Below are 16,506 nucleotides of genomic sequence, written 5' to 3'. Positions count from 1 at the left end.
GCGTAAATCACAAGATATATCATTTGTCGACGTGTTTCGAACCAACCAGTGTGGTTCATCGTCAGGACAAGTTGAACCTGACGATGAACCACACTGGTTGGTTCGAAACATGTCGACAAATGATATATCTTGTGATTTACACCGAAAAATTTCTCTCAAACTTGATATGGATCACAAAAGCCTCAATTCAACAAGTTAAAATAAGATTATAATTTAATTATTTTTTATTTTTATTTTTTAAAATTAACAACGTAAAGTGTATAAATAAGTGTTTATTTTATTTTATACTAATTATTTATAGTTTATATATATATATTTTTTATAATTAATACTAAGAAGAAGTTAAAATAGGATTATACTTTAATTGTATTATGGTTGTGAAAATTCATGTAGACATATCTGGTCTCAGCTCTTTGAATGAGCTCTACGACTAAGTCAAGGCCTTCTACCTTTGAACCTTGATCCATGTTCTCCCTCTTAGCGCTACCCTAAATCCATCTCTTGATAGAAAACCTTAACGAAATGTCGGCCCTAGGAGGAGGGACCCCTAGCCCCTCCATCCTCCCCTACAACTCTGACTCGTCTGATGTTTCAGACTCTAGACAATCCTCGAACCTGTTACTCTCTACCAAGACTGATACATGTAATGCCAAAACAACTAGTCATGCAACATAATGCATGGATCGAGAAAATCTTGCGACCCCTGCACAAAGAAACACCAACAAATACATTGAAAAATCGTCACTGATTATATGAATCCATTTTCCTACGGAAATATTAAATTACAATATATAATTCATCCATCAGGGCCTAATCTATAAATTCATTGGGATCTAGCCCACTGAAAAATATATCTTGCACTAGATAGCATAGTGCTGGAAACCCAAGGTACACTTTGACATCAAACTTGGTTCAAAGGGATTTTGTTAGTTTCTGTCAGTCCTGTCAGTCACTAGTGATCAAATGTGCTCTTTCAAAGTTTTTGTTAGGGTCTTTTGTCAATTTTTTATGTTTTAGTAGGCCTTCAAATAAAAAATTTGGTCACTAGTTAGGTTAGCTAAGGCATTACTACTCCCTCCATTTCATGGTCCAATGCCCAGCTTGGTCTAGCTTGGGTTTGGTCTAGCTTGTCCTTAAGACAAGCCCAGGTGCACTACTCCATTTATATATTGTACTCATGCTCTCATATTTCATAATATATGGCTCAGTAGTTCTAATATTACAGTGTTTCATGGGTGTTTGCTAAATGTTTTTAATTTTCCACTGTTGCACTGTTTGTTTAATTGGTTTATCACCTAAATTCCTGTATAGGAACGTTAACGTGGTATCAGAACCATAATCTTGGCCCAATCTTTAGGAAAGTTTAGAATCAAACAACATGGCGGTCACCTAGAATGAGGTGGTGAGGATACAACAAATGATGATTGATGTGGGGAAGAAATTCATTCATTCCTCAGTTGGGAATCTTGACATGATTGCAATGGACGTGGAGTTATTGGGGGAAAACTAGATGGCATACCAATCATTGGGTCATGGCATTCAGACATCCCTCTCTTTCTGGGAATTCTGTGAACTAAGGGGCATGCACAAACCAATAGAGATTCAGTGGGATTTTGCAAGGATGATAAGAAGTATTAAGAAAAAAGATGAAAGAGTAGTTGAAGGGGCCATGGTTGGCAAAGAGATAGCTGAGCATACACCCATTGATGAGGCGTCATCCATTAATTAGGTATTCAGGGTTGTGACTGAGTTCTCAGGTGATAACAATCCACCACAGGTCGGTGAGGTGTCAGACAATAGCTCCACTGTTGTTGAGGAGCCGATAGGTACAGAGGCCTCCAGATCTATGACAGAGTTTCCAGACGACAGTCACTTATAGCTGAATAGTGAGCATATCATGCATATTGGGTTGTCTATGGAGGAGCAGTCGAAGGCTCATGTCGAGCCCGTGATGGAGGAGGATGTGCAGCCATCCCTTGGGCTAGCCATTGATGAGGGGCAACATAGAGACCACACGTTGGGATTTCAGCATAGTTCACTTCAGAGGCACACTGACAGGATCTCCAACGCTATCAACCCATATTTACACCTTGGATTGAGAGAGGTGGAGTTGTCTAGACATACCAAAGGGGATGACGAGGTTAGCAGCACTGTTGGGTCACCTTTACCCATTGGAGAGAGAGAGACAGAGCTACCTAGTCAGATCTCATGTGTTGACCTGGGTAGTGGGATGAGATGGTGAGAGTTGCATAAGGTGCAACATCCTCCTGTCGGGTTTGTTCTATGTGCTAGAGTTTATGTATTCAATCCCTCTCTTGGGGTTGGATGGCGTGAGATTCTGAGTTGATACCAGGTGCAATGGGCTAGACTCATGGTGATTTTCGTAGTTCGGATTAAAGATCAATGGGATCCAAGCGAGGCTTCCTATCTAATATCAGACATGCGGGATGGCTATGGCATTGAGGAGGTAGTCAACCAAATGCCTGAGTGCATACATTCCTTAGGGAAGCTCCAGTTGATGCTAGTGGCAAGGTTGTTTGTGAGCATAATCCATTGGTTGTTTTGGCATGTTGGTTGCGCATGGGGGCGCAGGATGATTAACATTCTCTGGCAGGAGTCGGTTCAAGGAGGTGGCATGGTTAGGCCACCAAAACGGATATTGTATGGAGACGATGTTCTCCCATTGAGGTTTAGGACTCAAGGGTCACAGACGATTAGAGATATTCCCCTAGCAGGAGTGGAGTTAGGGTGCTCAGGTCCACCAGGATGGACTAGGAGACATGATGCTTGTCATGGTGGGGTCACCATCAGAGTGGCGGACACTTTGGCACATGCTGGATACCATATGTTATAGGGTGGTATGATAGTAGGCAGTGGTACACAAGAATACACAGAGTTAGGTCATAGCATTCAACATTATATAGAAGGATGTGGTATGATGCATACAGAGCCAATTCTAGGCCATATCACCCAATGGTGTGCAAAACTATGCAGCGAGGAGCATGGAGATACATGGTGGTATACCATAGCATGTCGGTTTACACTGTGGGGTAGGAGGAGTGACTCGCATCGCATTGAGGACGTGCGGGGAGTGATAGGTGCAGTGACACAGGCAAGACACAGGAGGGTACATGATGGTATAACCATAGTCGGGGGTATCCAGTGGTGTACAGGGGTAGGTTGTGGCATACAGTGGCATTTCATGGAGTGCGGCGGTACTTGGTGGTGTGCAGTGACACATGATGCAGTGTAATGGGCTCTTGGAGCTTTACCTCAAGGGAGACTTATGGACGGGGATAGCAGGTGTACCATTAGACGCAACTCACCTAGGATCGATGAAGACATTGTCGAGTATTTGGGGACACCATGTTTAGTGGAGGCAGGGCCTCGAGGGAGTTATCAGCAAATCCAAGGCGGAGAGAAGGTTGCCTATAGGATTACTCTTGAGCATTTCAGTAGACTCTTGATCATACTCTTTGGGACATACCCACCCATGATCCTCCAGTGTTGCTTACAATCGAAGAGAGTTTGGTTGTTTCACTTTGACTCTCTCCATTCAGGTAGCAGGGCATGGGGGACTCACCCTAAGCACTTGGATGAGACACCACGTGTCATGGGCCAAGAGGAGACTCTCCAGTTGAGACACTTGGTAGGTGCACGAGTTGACGGTTACAGACTTAGGGATCGCATTTTTGATTGTCGAGGTAGCATATGTTCCACCCCTAGGTTCACACTTGGGGAGGTGACCGAGAGGGAGTTACGTGGTGCTTTTTCAGTTGGACAGCTTGAGGCGTTAGGGGAGCCTGAGGTGCGAAGGAAAATAGTTCTTGTTGGTAGGATGATGCCTAGGCTTCTGGCAGTACCCAAGCACATCATCAGGAGTTGGGATAGCATATCTCGTTGTGTGATTTGGCAGGCATAAAACAAATAGATATTTGCGGCATGGGTTCTTGATGCTCAGTGCCTACCTATTGGATACCTATAGGAGGCAAAGACGTGGCACAAAGGGGTCCCAACAACTAGCAACATATCACAGTGACAGACAAAGAGGATTGGGGTTTGTGGACCTCTAGTATGGTTATGGATTCAAGGATCCAAAAATTGTCTCTTAAAAATTAGTAGAGGTTGATGGAATAGAATAAGGAGTTGGAAAAATGATGTTTGTAGGCTTGAATTCAAGTCAATGTAAACCCAATTATTCCTCAGATGAAGGTGATTTGATAGGAATGGATGGGACTTGATATGACTCAAGTGATTGTATTAAAAAGGCTGATGGAATATCTACTCCTCAGGAATGTAGTTCAAAAACCCTAGGAGGTAGTTCAGTCCAATGAGGATGAGATGGCACAAATGAAAAAGGATCTACAGATGAGATGTCTTCAGGGTGTAAAGCCGAAGAAGAAGAATGGGTTCTATGTCTTCTCCTTAAAGAGGCTCCCCTAATAAGTCTTTCTGGATTTCATAGAGGGTTAACAATCTCAGAATTAGAACGTGATCTAGTATGCTTAAAAGGAGCCAGCTTGGACCAGTGGAATCACCAAGTGAAAGATTTTGACCTATATCCTTATCCTTTATTCACCTTAAAGAAAAGGAAAAATCGTTTCCCTAGGGAACATTTAGATTTCAATCCTTCGCTCGCCAGCAACGATGCCAATCTGATGTTGTCATTTGAGATAACCTAAGGTCAATTAGTTATGCCAAAGCATCTATAATGGTTTTTTGTTTTGAGTGATTGGATGACTAGTGAACTATTTATAAATAGGGGCTTTAAACTTAGACAACTTTTTGATAAAATGAAAGGTTGTTCTTTAACTGCACATGGTTAGTTTGATTTTATTGTGATGGAGAAGTAGAGTATGGAGAGGTATAATTGATTTGATATTCAAACTAAATATTTAATTATTTATAAGCAGAAATTAAGAAAACAATGTTTTCTTAAACAACAAAATATGACCAAACTATCATAGAGATCTAGTGCAATTTATACTCAAAGAGGAATTTACAATAACAAATAGTTCTATAAATTTATCTCTTTTTTTAAATTACAAATTTAGAGAGGATCCAAAATGAGACTGAAATTCAATTAAATTTTAAATTAGATAACTAAAAAATACTTAATTTATATGAAGAAGACATAACGAATAAACAAGATGAAATACAACTCACTTAAAGACAAACCATATGAGGCAAATACAAAATATTTTATCATTTCAAAAATGCTCCAGCTTAGTACAAATCTGCTTGATAACTTGTTCAAGGGTTCAACCCTTAATAACTCAAAGGAGGAGTTATTTATACAAAATTTTGCAAAAGATCTACAATCTATTTGGAATAGAATACCAAAATAGTACAAAATTACAAAAATAGAACAATATAATAGGAACCAAAAAACTGTTGAAGAGGTGGCTCTATTCTTTTGGAATTTGTTGAAGATTAGGCCTGAAAACACTTATAATTTGTCCTTCTATCATAATGAGGAATTACTCAATTGTTTCACATAAATGATCCCATTTTTGTTCACTTGGGATTTCTACATTTACCATCTTACTAAATTTTTCATCCACCTCTGTATATCTTTTGAAATTAGGCTTGGTGAGAAACAAGTGCTTGATTTCATGTAAGATGGTTAAATCATATTCCAAGGCTTCTAGGAAAGCCCTCCCTGTTATCTATCCTTTCACTCCTGCAAATTTGGCTCTGTCTATAGCAATAGCATATAAATCCTTGCAATAATCATCTAATCTAATCAACTAATTATTTAAACCTACTAATCTTGGAAATCCTTTCTGATTTAAAACATTAAATTTGGAATGAAATCTCTTGACAAAAATCTCCAGGGTTCAACACTTAGTTTCCAATTGATTGATAAAATTCCTTTTCTGTAATGCCTTTTTTATCTCTAAAATGGTGGTTGTTATGTTAGAGATGTTTATTTCTTCTAATTCCTCTTTGATCTTTGAATTCAAAACCTTGATCATATATGTGGCTTCTGTTGGCTTGGTATTCAAGGCTATTCTTTTTTCTTCAATCACTGCTCTCCACCTAGTGATGAGTTCCTGCTGCTCAAAAATAATTTGTATGGATGGCCATACATCTGTCATATATTGTCTAATTTTTGTCTAAATACTCTCCTTGTCATGAACCAAAGTATCTGCCATTAGTGACTCACTCTCTAACTTCTGGATTTTAAGCTCTAATTTGTGAGTCTACTGCATTCTTTTAGATACTTAGTATCGTTTTGTACATTCTACAATTCCAAATTTTGAAATTTCTGAAGTAGCTTCTGGTTTTCTTGCTTCTGGATTGATAGTTCCTATGCTAATCTCGTTGGGTCAGCTGTTGTTGAAGTAGAGTCAATGGCTGTAGATGAGGAACTAGGCTTTGTACCTGCAACTGCTATTGGGACTGTTTTAATGGGAACTATGGCAAATTATGTTGTTTCCTTCTCCTTCAATAGCTCTTCAATATGTTCTTCCGTATTGTTTAACTATATATTCTACTCAATAATAAGCTTGAGCATATCCTCCTTTTGTTGTTTAGTTGTTGCCATATCCTTGGTTAGGGGATCCTTTGTTGAAGGCAACTTCAACTATTTATTCAATGCATCAATGTCTGCATCTTTCTTCTTAAGAAGTAGTTATTCATCTTTTACATCCTTGGGATCATATCCCACTTTAATCACAAAATCCTCTAGTGATCTTATCTTATTGTCTTTAGCTAGAGAGGAGATCTTTTCTAACTTAAGCTGGGACTTAACATTTGATAGAGCAGTCCTGAGTTTAGAAAGAGACATGGTTATGGTTGTCATAGTAGAAAACAACATCTCACTAATTTGCATATGCATGTCCATCTAGTCAATTGGATGGATTTGACTAGTGTCAAATGAAAACAGAGTCTTCTTGTAATCAAATGGTGATTTAGGGAATGGAATCTGGGCTTGTAAGAAAGAAATTTGCATTCTGCCCTTTTCGCTATCAAAAGAAGGAAGGAGCCTATGTTGGGAGGTGGAAGTTTGCTTCCAAAACTGACTGTACACATTGGACTTTAAAGTCTCATTTTTGTGCTTTATTTCTAGGAACCTTGAAAATAAGTTTGAATCATCCGAAGTGTTGGTTCCTATTGACTGAATAATTTCTAGAGGTTCTCTGGTAAGTGAAGTTGTAGGAGGAGTAGTTGAAGCACTAACTATGTGAGGAGTGGTTGAAGTACTATCTCCTGCTGATGTAAACACTTCTGGATCTCCAAGATCAATAATGACTGGTGGAGTCTCTTTTGTTGATGTGATCATGCTAACTTTAGGTTTCTTCTGCTGAAAAATGAATCCTTCTAAACATCTTCAGTGGATGAAGTTTTTTCTCTGAGCCTTTCCTGTTGCTTACTCTAAGCAACTGGAGTCTGATAAATGGGAGTAGACACAACCTGCTCATCTGCTTCTTGAAGGGTCCCATCAATCCATGTTTCTTGATTCATAAATTTCTCAATTTATGTCCTTGGAGTATGCTTGTACGGAGTCATCTTGAAACTAACCCTTAAGGTAGAAATGATGCCAAAAGGATCATTGGACCAAGTGAAACTAGGCTGGAAATTTATATTCTTCAATAATACATCTGCCTCAACACCAACTGATCTGGTGTTGCAAATAAATGACCCAATCTGTGCTTTGAGCTTGAACTGAGACTTTCTTTTACCTGGTACAAAATGTAGCTCATCCATGTGAATCATCTGCCTGATATATTCTAGAGAAAATATTATCATAGGAACATATTTAGGCAGCTTGTATGGTGCAATTTTACAACCATATATTCTTATTTCAATGTAGTTCTAGTATAAATACCAGCCACCAGTTTTGGTTTATTCACTTAAGTGTACGATCCTTTTAATCTCATTCCCAATGTTTGGCTCTATCTGACTGTTAAGGAGTTGTACCACTGGATGTATAAATGCCTCCACAAATTCTGCGAATGATGAGCTGCTAGAAGTTGCGCTGACCATTTATATCCAGTGAATCATTGATTGATTCACTCCTTGTTCATCCGGCTTACTGATTTTAATTGGTAACTGATAGCCTTGTTGAAAAAGAAGCATGTGAACAATTACAGAGTTGTAATTGAACACTCCCTGCACAGTGAAGTTCATGAATTGCTCATGTATATTATCAGCCAAGAATTGGCTGTAATTATACATGAAAGCTGGTTGTTGGTCTTTATTGAAAATGGATAGGAAACCAAGGATTACTTCATCAACAGATTGGTCATCAGGGTATCCTAATAGATAGGAAAGAAGGGAAATGCAATGTCTAGAGGCTTTAGGAAACATGGCAGATGAATAAGGTGGATTTCTTTTTGGCAATTCTACATCCTCAAGCAAAAATATTTCAAATATTTGGGCTCTCTGTGGGAAAGTTAACTTATGGTACAGATCCATAAGTGTTGCTGGTGAGAATTGAGTCAAGGAGTCAATTTGAGGAACCAAGAGCATTTCATTTATAGTTTGAGGATAAATGGTTATTAGAATGTCTCCATTCTGAGCCATGAGTGCCCTTTTCACAGGGTCATACTTGGCTTGACACCAGGTATAAGATCAGGAAATTCATGTGTCTTTGGGAAACTGTAAAAAGGCAACAGGGACTCCCAAAACCTAATTGGATCTTGTTGGTCAAGACAATTCTGTTTAAGCCACAAGTTTAGTTCATAAAAATCAAACTCACACTTGGCTTCTACAACTTTCAACAGTGAATCAACAATCGGGATATGGTCAAGGTCAGGATGGGTCGAGGCAACGACACTCTCCTCTGTGGTCTGCTTCTTAGATTTTGCTTTTGGGGCCATGGTGGCAGACAGGAAGCAAAATGATTATAAATGACAGACTGAGCAAAAGGAAAGAAGTTCTACAACACTGTAAACCTAAAAACAATTTGAGAATAATCAGAAGAAAATGACAAAGGGGGCGGTTTCATTTTATTTATAAGGTACGTGAGGGAGTAACGGTTTTGCTGGTAACCGTAGCAGCTTTAAATGCAAGGGAGAGGGACTGCAACAGATGGATACAATGGTATGCTGAACGAGGGGGACAAGCGTGTAAAGAGGTAACAGACGGGAGAAATAAGCAATGGATAGGTGAGATGTAAGGTCAGGATTAGTGGAGGGATAACGACCTTTTAGCGGGGTGAAAGATTCGTTGGCAGAGAAAACCACGAGTGGTTTGCGGGGGGTAGGGAGTTGTTTGTGGTTTTGTGTGGGGGGGGGTGCAGAGAGATGTGAGGGCGACACGTAAGGTCGGGGAGTCCGACATGAAACCACTTTGCGGAAACAAACTCCCCCCCCGCATTAACGTGAAATAGTGGTGGGGGGTGCAAAATCTCTCCCCGTCGTTGATCTGGGTGGGGAGTAGATCAATCGTTGGATCATGCACCTTCGTTATTCAAATGCAACAAGACTTTTTGTCATTTATTGTTGGGGTCAAATCAAATTTGTGCGTTATAATATAATTGAAATGCCAAAGTTTATAATCAAAGAATTAATCCTGATTAAGAAACTAATTATATATTAACATAATTTGACATTTTCTAATGTGGCGCATTTTGATTAGTAGCCTTTACATTTATAAAAATATGAAATGAAGCCTTTCTTTTCTTTTTTCTTTCCTAACATTTTATCTTTCTCTTGCCTTCTTTGTTTAGGGTAGCTAACCCCTATCATTTTATTGATATGGATGCCTATAAAACATTAAATTGGCTTAACATTTTAACTTTTCTTTCTTTTGCATCCATATCCTAACTTGACATTTTAAAATTATTTTTTACTAATATACTAACTTATCAAAACCAAATTATGTTACAACACTTTGAACTTGGATCAACCCAGCCTAAGCCAACAGCTCGTAGTACTTTGCAACAAAGGACATGATTTTCTCATCTTTTTGTATATTTTAACGAAATATTTGTAAGCCTGTTATGGCAGAGCACAAGATTCCTCATTTTGGTAGGGTTTTTGTTTTGAATAGGTAGCCTGCAAGATATCAGGGGGTTCCCAATCCTTGAAAATATCAGCACTAGGGAAGCGGCTAAGGCAACTTTGGGTCAGGCCTAAGAGGTCGTATGTAATCATTTTTGTTTTAATAAAAGTATTCTTATGTGTCAGAATCGGTGTATTCTTGTTTTTTTGTGTGCCTCAAACCCTATCTGTATTTGTTATTATCATGTTTGTCCAAATTTTAGCTACCAATAGAAGAACCTTAATCAGAGAGGTTGAGAATGTCAGTATGAAGAATAGAAAAGAGGGTTGAGTCGCATCTAGAGTTTGGATTAGGGAAGTTCACACAAAGAAATGTGGACTATTGGCCAAAAGGAAAGTGTGTATAGACTGAGAAAGGCGTTGAAGCATTTGAGCCCTCATTCAATGTAGTCGGGACTAGGAGCAAACCCCGAGCCCGACTTGGTAGGGACCTAGTAAGGCCTTTAAGTAGTTGGGCGTCATTGATTTTAAGGTGAGTGAGAAGAATTTGACCCCAACGTCGGGGGGGGGGCAATCTAGTTGGGCCTGTGGGCCTTTAACACAAATGGGACATGGAAATCGAGTCAAACTCAGTCAACAAAGTCAAGCCTTGGTGTATTTCGACAGGGATTATTGTAAGTTTTGACCTCCGACTAGTGAATTAACACCGACTGATGACATCAAGTGGACTTGTGAGGTTAGGCCTAGAATGTGGATATTTGTTTGATGCAACAAGAGTATAGTGACTCGTCGGTGTTCTATCCTCGAATTCACATAAAGTTTTCGATGGCCTAAACACCAACGTTGAGATTGAAGATTGGAGTGGAATTGGGATTTAAAGTCAAAATGTAAAATAATGGTAGTTGAAATGCTATAACAATAAGAGTTTAATTTTTCAATTACTTTATATAATATATAGACATTATTATTATTATTTTAAATAATATATAATATGTAAATTGTTGACATTGAAATAATTTAGTTAACATGAACATTGAGATATTTTATTTATGGATTATATTGTCCATATTAAAGGTTTTATTTTTTCTATTAATATATTTTTAAACATATTTCAAATTACTTAATTTTATATATTGAAATATTTTATTTATGATGATTTTTCAATTACTATTAATATTTTTTAAATGTCACATATTAATTTTATATTAAGAATTGAATTAATTGCATGTCTCCTCCTTATTACTATTATAAGGAAATTGAATCTTTTTACTTTCAATTACTTCTTCTCTTTTCACATTGAAATATTTTATATATATATATATAATTCTAAAGTTGATTTTAAAATAAATTAGTTAGTGTGGATAGTAAAATAGTTTATTTACATATCTTGTTCAAATATAAACAATATGAACTTTATTTGTTTTTCTTGTTTTCAATTATTATTATCATATTTCATATGGATATAAAAATATTTTGTTTATAACAAAAACCAACATAGCACAATTAAAATAAGATTAAGTTATATTTGTTTTTTATTTTCATTATAGTTGACATTATTTCTTAATTATATATATATATATAGATATATATAAAACACTACATCTTGAATACAAACAAAATTTCACATCGTTCTCATATTAAACTATAAAATAAACCTTTATATTTAATAATAATAAAATTATTATAACTGCAAATTATTATAGAAAAATTTTACCTTAATTAATTATTAAAACTTTCACGAACTCCCAAATAAATTTATTCACTTTGTCTCTCATAATTATAAACAACCGCACACTTCTCATCTTACATTTCATCCTTTTCTAGATTAATTGGTCTCGAAACTTCTAAGTTCTTGAAGTTGTCTTAAACTTCTAACCTCTTGAAAACCTTAAAACTTAAATGGGCAAACCATTCACTACATGTTTTCAAAATGAAATGGGCAACCCATTCGCCACGTGTTTAAGCCGTTAGAAGTCAACACTAAAAGCTTTCAAATTCTAAAGTCATGAACTTCTAACCTCTTCAAGCCTTAAAAAATAGAAATTGAATAGGCAAAACATTTCACCACGTGTTCAAGCTTCTAGAAGTCAACACAAAAAGTTTCGAATCCCAATGTCGTGATGCATGCGACTAAGTAAAAACAAAAACAGGTTACCCAATTCTAATGTCATGATGCATGCGATTAAGTAAAAACAGAAACAAGTTACATTTTTACATGTCATGTGAACAAAAATATAATAAAACTAATTAATGTTTAATCTATATTTATATTTATATTTAAAATAAAATAAAATAAAGCGTAAATTAAAATGAGATACACCACATAATTTAATATTAATAATATTCTAATTAATTAATATATAAAAATAATAAAATGAATAATTTTTCAGATAAAACTAAAGCATAATTCAAGTTTTTAATAAATAAAATATTTCATTATTATATTAAAAAAAACTAATCTTCAAAAAGAAAGACAACATAAAATGAAACAACATTAAGTATTGCCCAAGGTTACAACAATATATTACCCGATAAGGTAAAATGTTTAAGCACGATGCCAACTCTTCACAAGCCACCACATCCGCACCAACGTGGGTAATTCTCATAAAGGAAAGCCGGGCAAACAAGTTACTTGGAGAGATTTTATGTATACCGGATGGACGAATACAGCAAGGAAATCGAGGTGGCATGAATCACGGCACACAAAGACATGAAGCATCTCTGCCGTAAATTCAACCGTTATATCAATGAGGTCACAATTTAGCTCGGACAGTAATGGAAACTTTAACTATATTTAAAAAATATATATAATTTTTGGAAATCTTGTGGTAATTGTCAAACTTCAGAAAAGATTTTGGATACACAAAGGTTTTTGATTGTGACAACACTCTAAAAAGTAAGTCAAACAAGCCCACATTAAATTTCTTCAAATATTTTTCACCAAATCCGAACAAAAATTTCACCATCAAAGCGAATCCTAACAAAAAATTACACCATAAGGCGAAATTATGGCCTCGGTAGACATCGCGGTAAAGTTATTGAAAGAGCGCAAGATGATAGGTTGTCTCTCCCTCCCTCACCTAATTCCACTGACCATGACTTTTGGATTCGTCCACACTTACGCTTTTCCCCGAATATTAAGTGGATCTAAAAGGTTTATACTAGCGACTTGTCTTCCATTATAAAATACAGGCTATCAGAGCTCCTGCACGCAGGCTATGCCGGGCTCGACCGGAACACATCCGGGCTACGCCACGCGCGATGGAACAGATGCGGAGAGCAACTTCACATGCCTTACATAGCGAAGACGCCTGAGCAGCAGCTTTTATCCGCACGGATTTTTTTATTTTAGTCTCGAGATTGAGATGAAGCCTCATATTCTGATGGAGAAATATGAATTAGGGCGCCTGTTGGGGGAAGGGACGTTTGCCAAGGTCTACCTTGGTAGAAATCTCAAAACCAGCGAGAAGGTCGCCATTAAGGTAATGGATAAAGAAAAAATCCTCAAGGGCGGGATGATCAATCAGATTAAACGAGAAATCTCCGTCATGAGATTGGTCCGACACCCTAACATCGTTCGGCTTTACGAAGTCATGGCGAGCAAGTCCAAGATTTACATCGTCATGGAGTACGTTAAGGGCGGCGAGCTCTTCAAGAGGGTTGCCAACAAGGGGAAATTGAAAGAAGAGGAGGCGAGGAAGTATTTTCAACAATTGATCAGCGCGGTGAATTTCTGCCACAGCCAGGGCGTGTACCACCGGGATCTGAAGCCGGAGAACTTGTTGTTAGACGAGAACGGGGACATGAAGGTCTGCGACTTTGGGCTCAGCGCACTGCCGGAGCAATTTAGACAAGACGGCCTTCTCCACACAGCGTGCGGCACGCCGGCGTACGTGGCCCCGGAGATCATAACGATGAAGGGCTACGACGGTGCAAAGGCCGACATCTGGTCTTGTGGGATCATACTGTTCGTGCTCAGAGCAGGTTACTTGCCATTCCAGGACGCGAATCTGATGGCACTGTATAAGAAAATCTTCAAGGGCGACTTCAAGTACCCGCCCTGGTTCTCCTCCGACCTCCGGCGGCTCGTCTTCCGACTCCTGGACCACAATCCCCAGACGAGGGTCACTGTTCCGCAGCTCATGGAGGTCCCCTGGTTCCGGCAGGGCTTCAAACCCCCACAAGCCGAAAATGTCGATGTTGGCCTCCTTGACGATGTCGAGTCGGCGTTCTTTGTTCCGAAGCCGCCCCGCTTCAACGCCTTCGACATAATCTCGCTGTCGTCGGCGTTCAATCTGTCGGGGATGTTCGAGGAGAAGATCGTGAAGCAGGAGTTGTGGTTCACATCAATTCAACCGGCGTCGACCATAATATCAAAACTGGAGGAAATCGCCAAAGGGTTGAGATTCAGCGTCAAGAAGACCGAGGATTGCAAGATAAAGCTCCAGGGTCCGGAGCTGGGGTTGAGGGGTGGTTTGTGTATCGATGCCGAGATTTTTGAAATGACGCCCTCGCTTTTCATCGTTCAGCTTCACAAGGGCGGGGGAGATACGCTCGAGTACAGTGAGCTGTGCAGCCAAGAGCTGAGACGGGGTCTCAAAGACATTGTCTGGATATGGGATGGCAATAGTGAATAGATCATAACCTATATCGTCTGAGCTATGGTCTAGCAGTTCACCTGGTGCAGTTCTTATTACACAGGGATGGTGTCTTGGACATTGCCTGACATCGAACTGGGAATTCTCCGAATGACATGGTTCAAAACTCATTGTTCATTAACCTTAATTCGGAGGGATCCCCGAATGGTGCAGGTCCTTCGCACAGACAAAGTTGAACCTTAAATTGTTTGAACTTTCGAATGTTTCCCTAGAGATTCCTGGATGGGGTAGGTCCTTGGGGACAGAACGTTGAACCTTAAATGGTTTGAATTTTGGAACCAGGGCATCTTTTGAAAAACAGACTCTCTTGAAAAGCGACTCCTCCATTGATAATTCATTGACTTTTAATTTAAAATAAATATGAAGTTTACATTTTATATAAATTAATAATAAAATAAATTTTCTTCCGGGTGTCGTTTAGTTGGCATCGCAGAGAAAATTTATGAATTTTTGTTTATATGTTTATATTTTCTTCTTTCTTTCTCCTGAAAACTTCCACATTTTTTTGTTCAACCACTTTTTTTGTTAAAGTTGTGGATATGAATGTTTTGTTTAAGTGACAATTTGGTAATTTATTTTATTTTCTTCAGAATGAAGTTCATTTATTATAAAGTTAAATTATTTTATTTGATTTGGTTTACAAAACTTTAACATAATATGTGCTTTATAAGATAATAAACAATATATCTAAATTCATTACATTTTTATATATAGCTTTCCAAATCCTAGTTTTGAATTTCACTCTTACATATTTTCAGCAAAACCATTTTTTTATTTTTAGTTAAATATTTTTAATTTCTATTTTTTTTTTTATAATCTCCCATATTAATAATTCTGCCTACCCTACTTATCACATACTTATAATATATTAATTTTTTTTGTTATTTTAAAATTTTTTATAATCTCCAATATTAATAAATTTCCATACTCTGCTTATCCCGTACTTATAATATGTTAATTTATTTTTTTTATTTAAAAATTTCTTAATATTAATCCAGATGTTCAAGCAATCTCGTTTAAAATGAGAAAAAAACTTGTGACTAATTTTTTCTAGATAAATAAAACGTGATCATGTAAAATTTTGTTCACCCCTCAAATTTTAGCAAGATTTCAATTCAACTTTTCCTCCAGAGGTAGAATCTGTTTGCAACAAGATCAACTTGCTTTTTTTAGTTTGGTATACACTCATTTAGCTTGCCATTAATGACCCAATTAACACAGGCAAAACATGCTAATTTAAAAAATAAAATTGTACAAACTATGCATCTAATAATATTTTATGTGAATTCTCTGTGTATTTTTATGTCAATCTCTTTATAAATATATGGTTTGAAAATATACTCATTTTTCTTTATTAGGTTGATAATTGTAATTATTTTGAAATAAAAGTTACAAAAATTTAATTTAATTAATAATAGATATTATAGATTTACTTTTATGGAATATCATATATGTGTGTTTTTAATTTATATATTAATTTATTTTGGTAAATCAAGTTTTTTTTATTAATTCAAAATATTATGTCATATTGTGATTCTTCTCAAAATTATGTTGGCTTTATTTTTATTAAATTTATTGGGCAATAGTAGCATGCCTATATACATAGAGAATTGTCAAAATGGCAATGTTTTACTTAAGTTTACATGAAAAAATGTCAAACCCCCCCCCCCCCCCCAAAAAAAAAAAAAAGACAACAAACATATATTAGACATCATCAGAGTTTACTGAAGCCTGATGATCTGAACCCGATCAAGGGGTGACAGAGGTTTAAATCCACAATGCGCGTGCCCCTCCATGTGAGCAAACCAAGTTTCCAACTGGTCAAGTTGTTCCTAGATTCATCGTTGCCCTCTCCATAGGTTGACAAGTCTATCATGCATCTCCCACAAGTTGTG

General features: G+C 37.3%; 1 protein-coding gene across 1 annotated transcript; it reads left to right on the top strand.

Moving 5' to 3' along the window:
- Positions 1 to 13,142: 13,142 nt before the first annotated feature.
- Positions 13,143 to 15,003, top strand: LOC149243249 (CBL-interacting protein kinase 5-like). The gene has a single exon (XM_089367778.1). It carries the CDS (start codon positions 13,319 to 13,321, stop codon positions 14,588 to 14,590), a length of 1,272 nt encoding a protein of 423 aa, XP_089223904.1. The 5' UTR covers positions 13,143 to 13,318; the 3' UTR covers positions 14,591 to 15,003.
- Positions 15,004 to 16,506: the final 1,503 nt, after the last annotated feature.

The sequence above is a fragment of the Pinus tabuliformis genome, chromosome 8 (assembly GCF_031772625.1).
Source record: "Pinus tabuliformis cultivar Carrire ecotype Pingquan chromosome 8, CPIR1, whole genome shotgun sequence".
Classification (NCBI taxonomy): domain Eukaryota; kingdom Viridiplantae; phylum Streptophyta; class Pinopsida; order Pinales; family Pinaceae; genus Pinus; species Pinus tabuliformis.
Note: the sequence above shows the minus strand (reverse complement) of the source record. Positions and strands in the feature narration are given on the sequence as shown.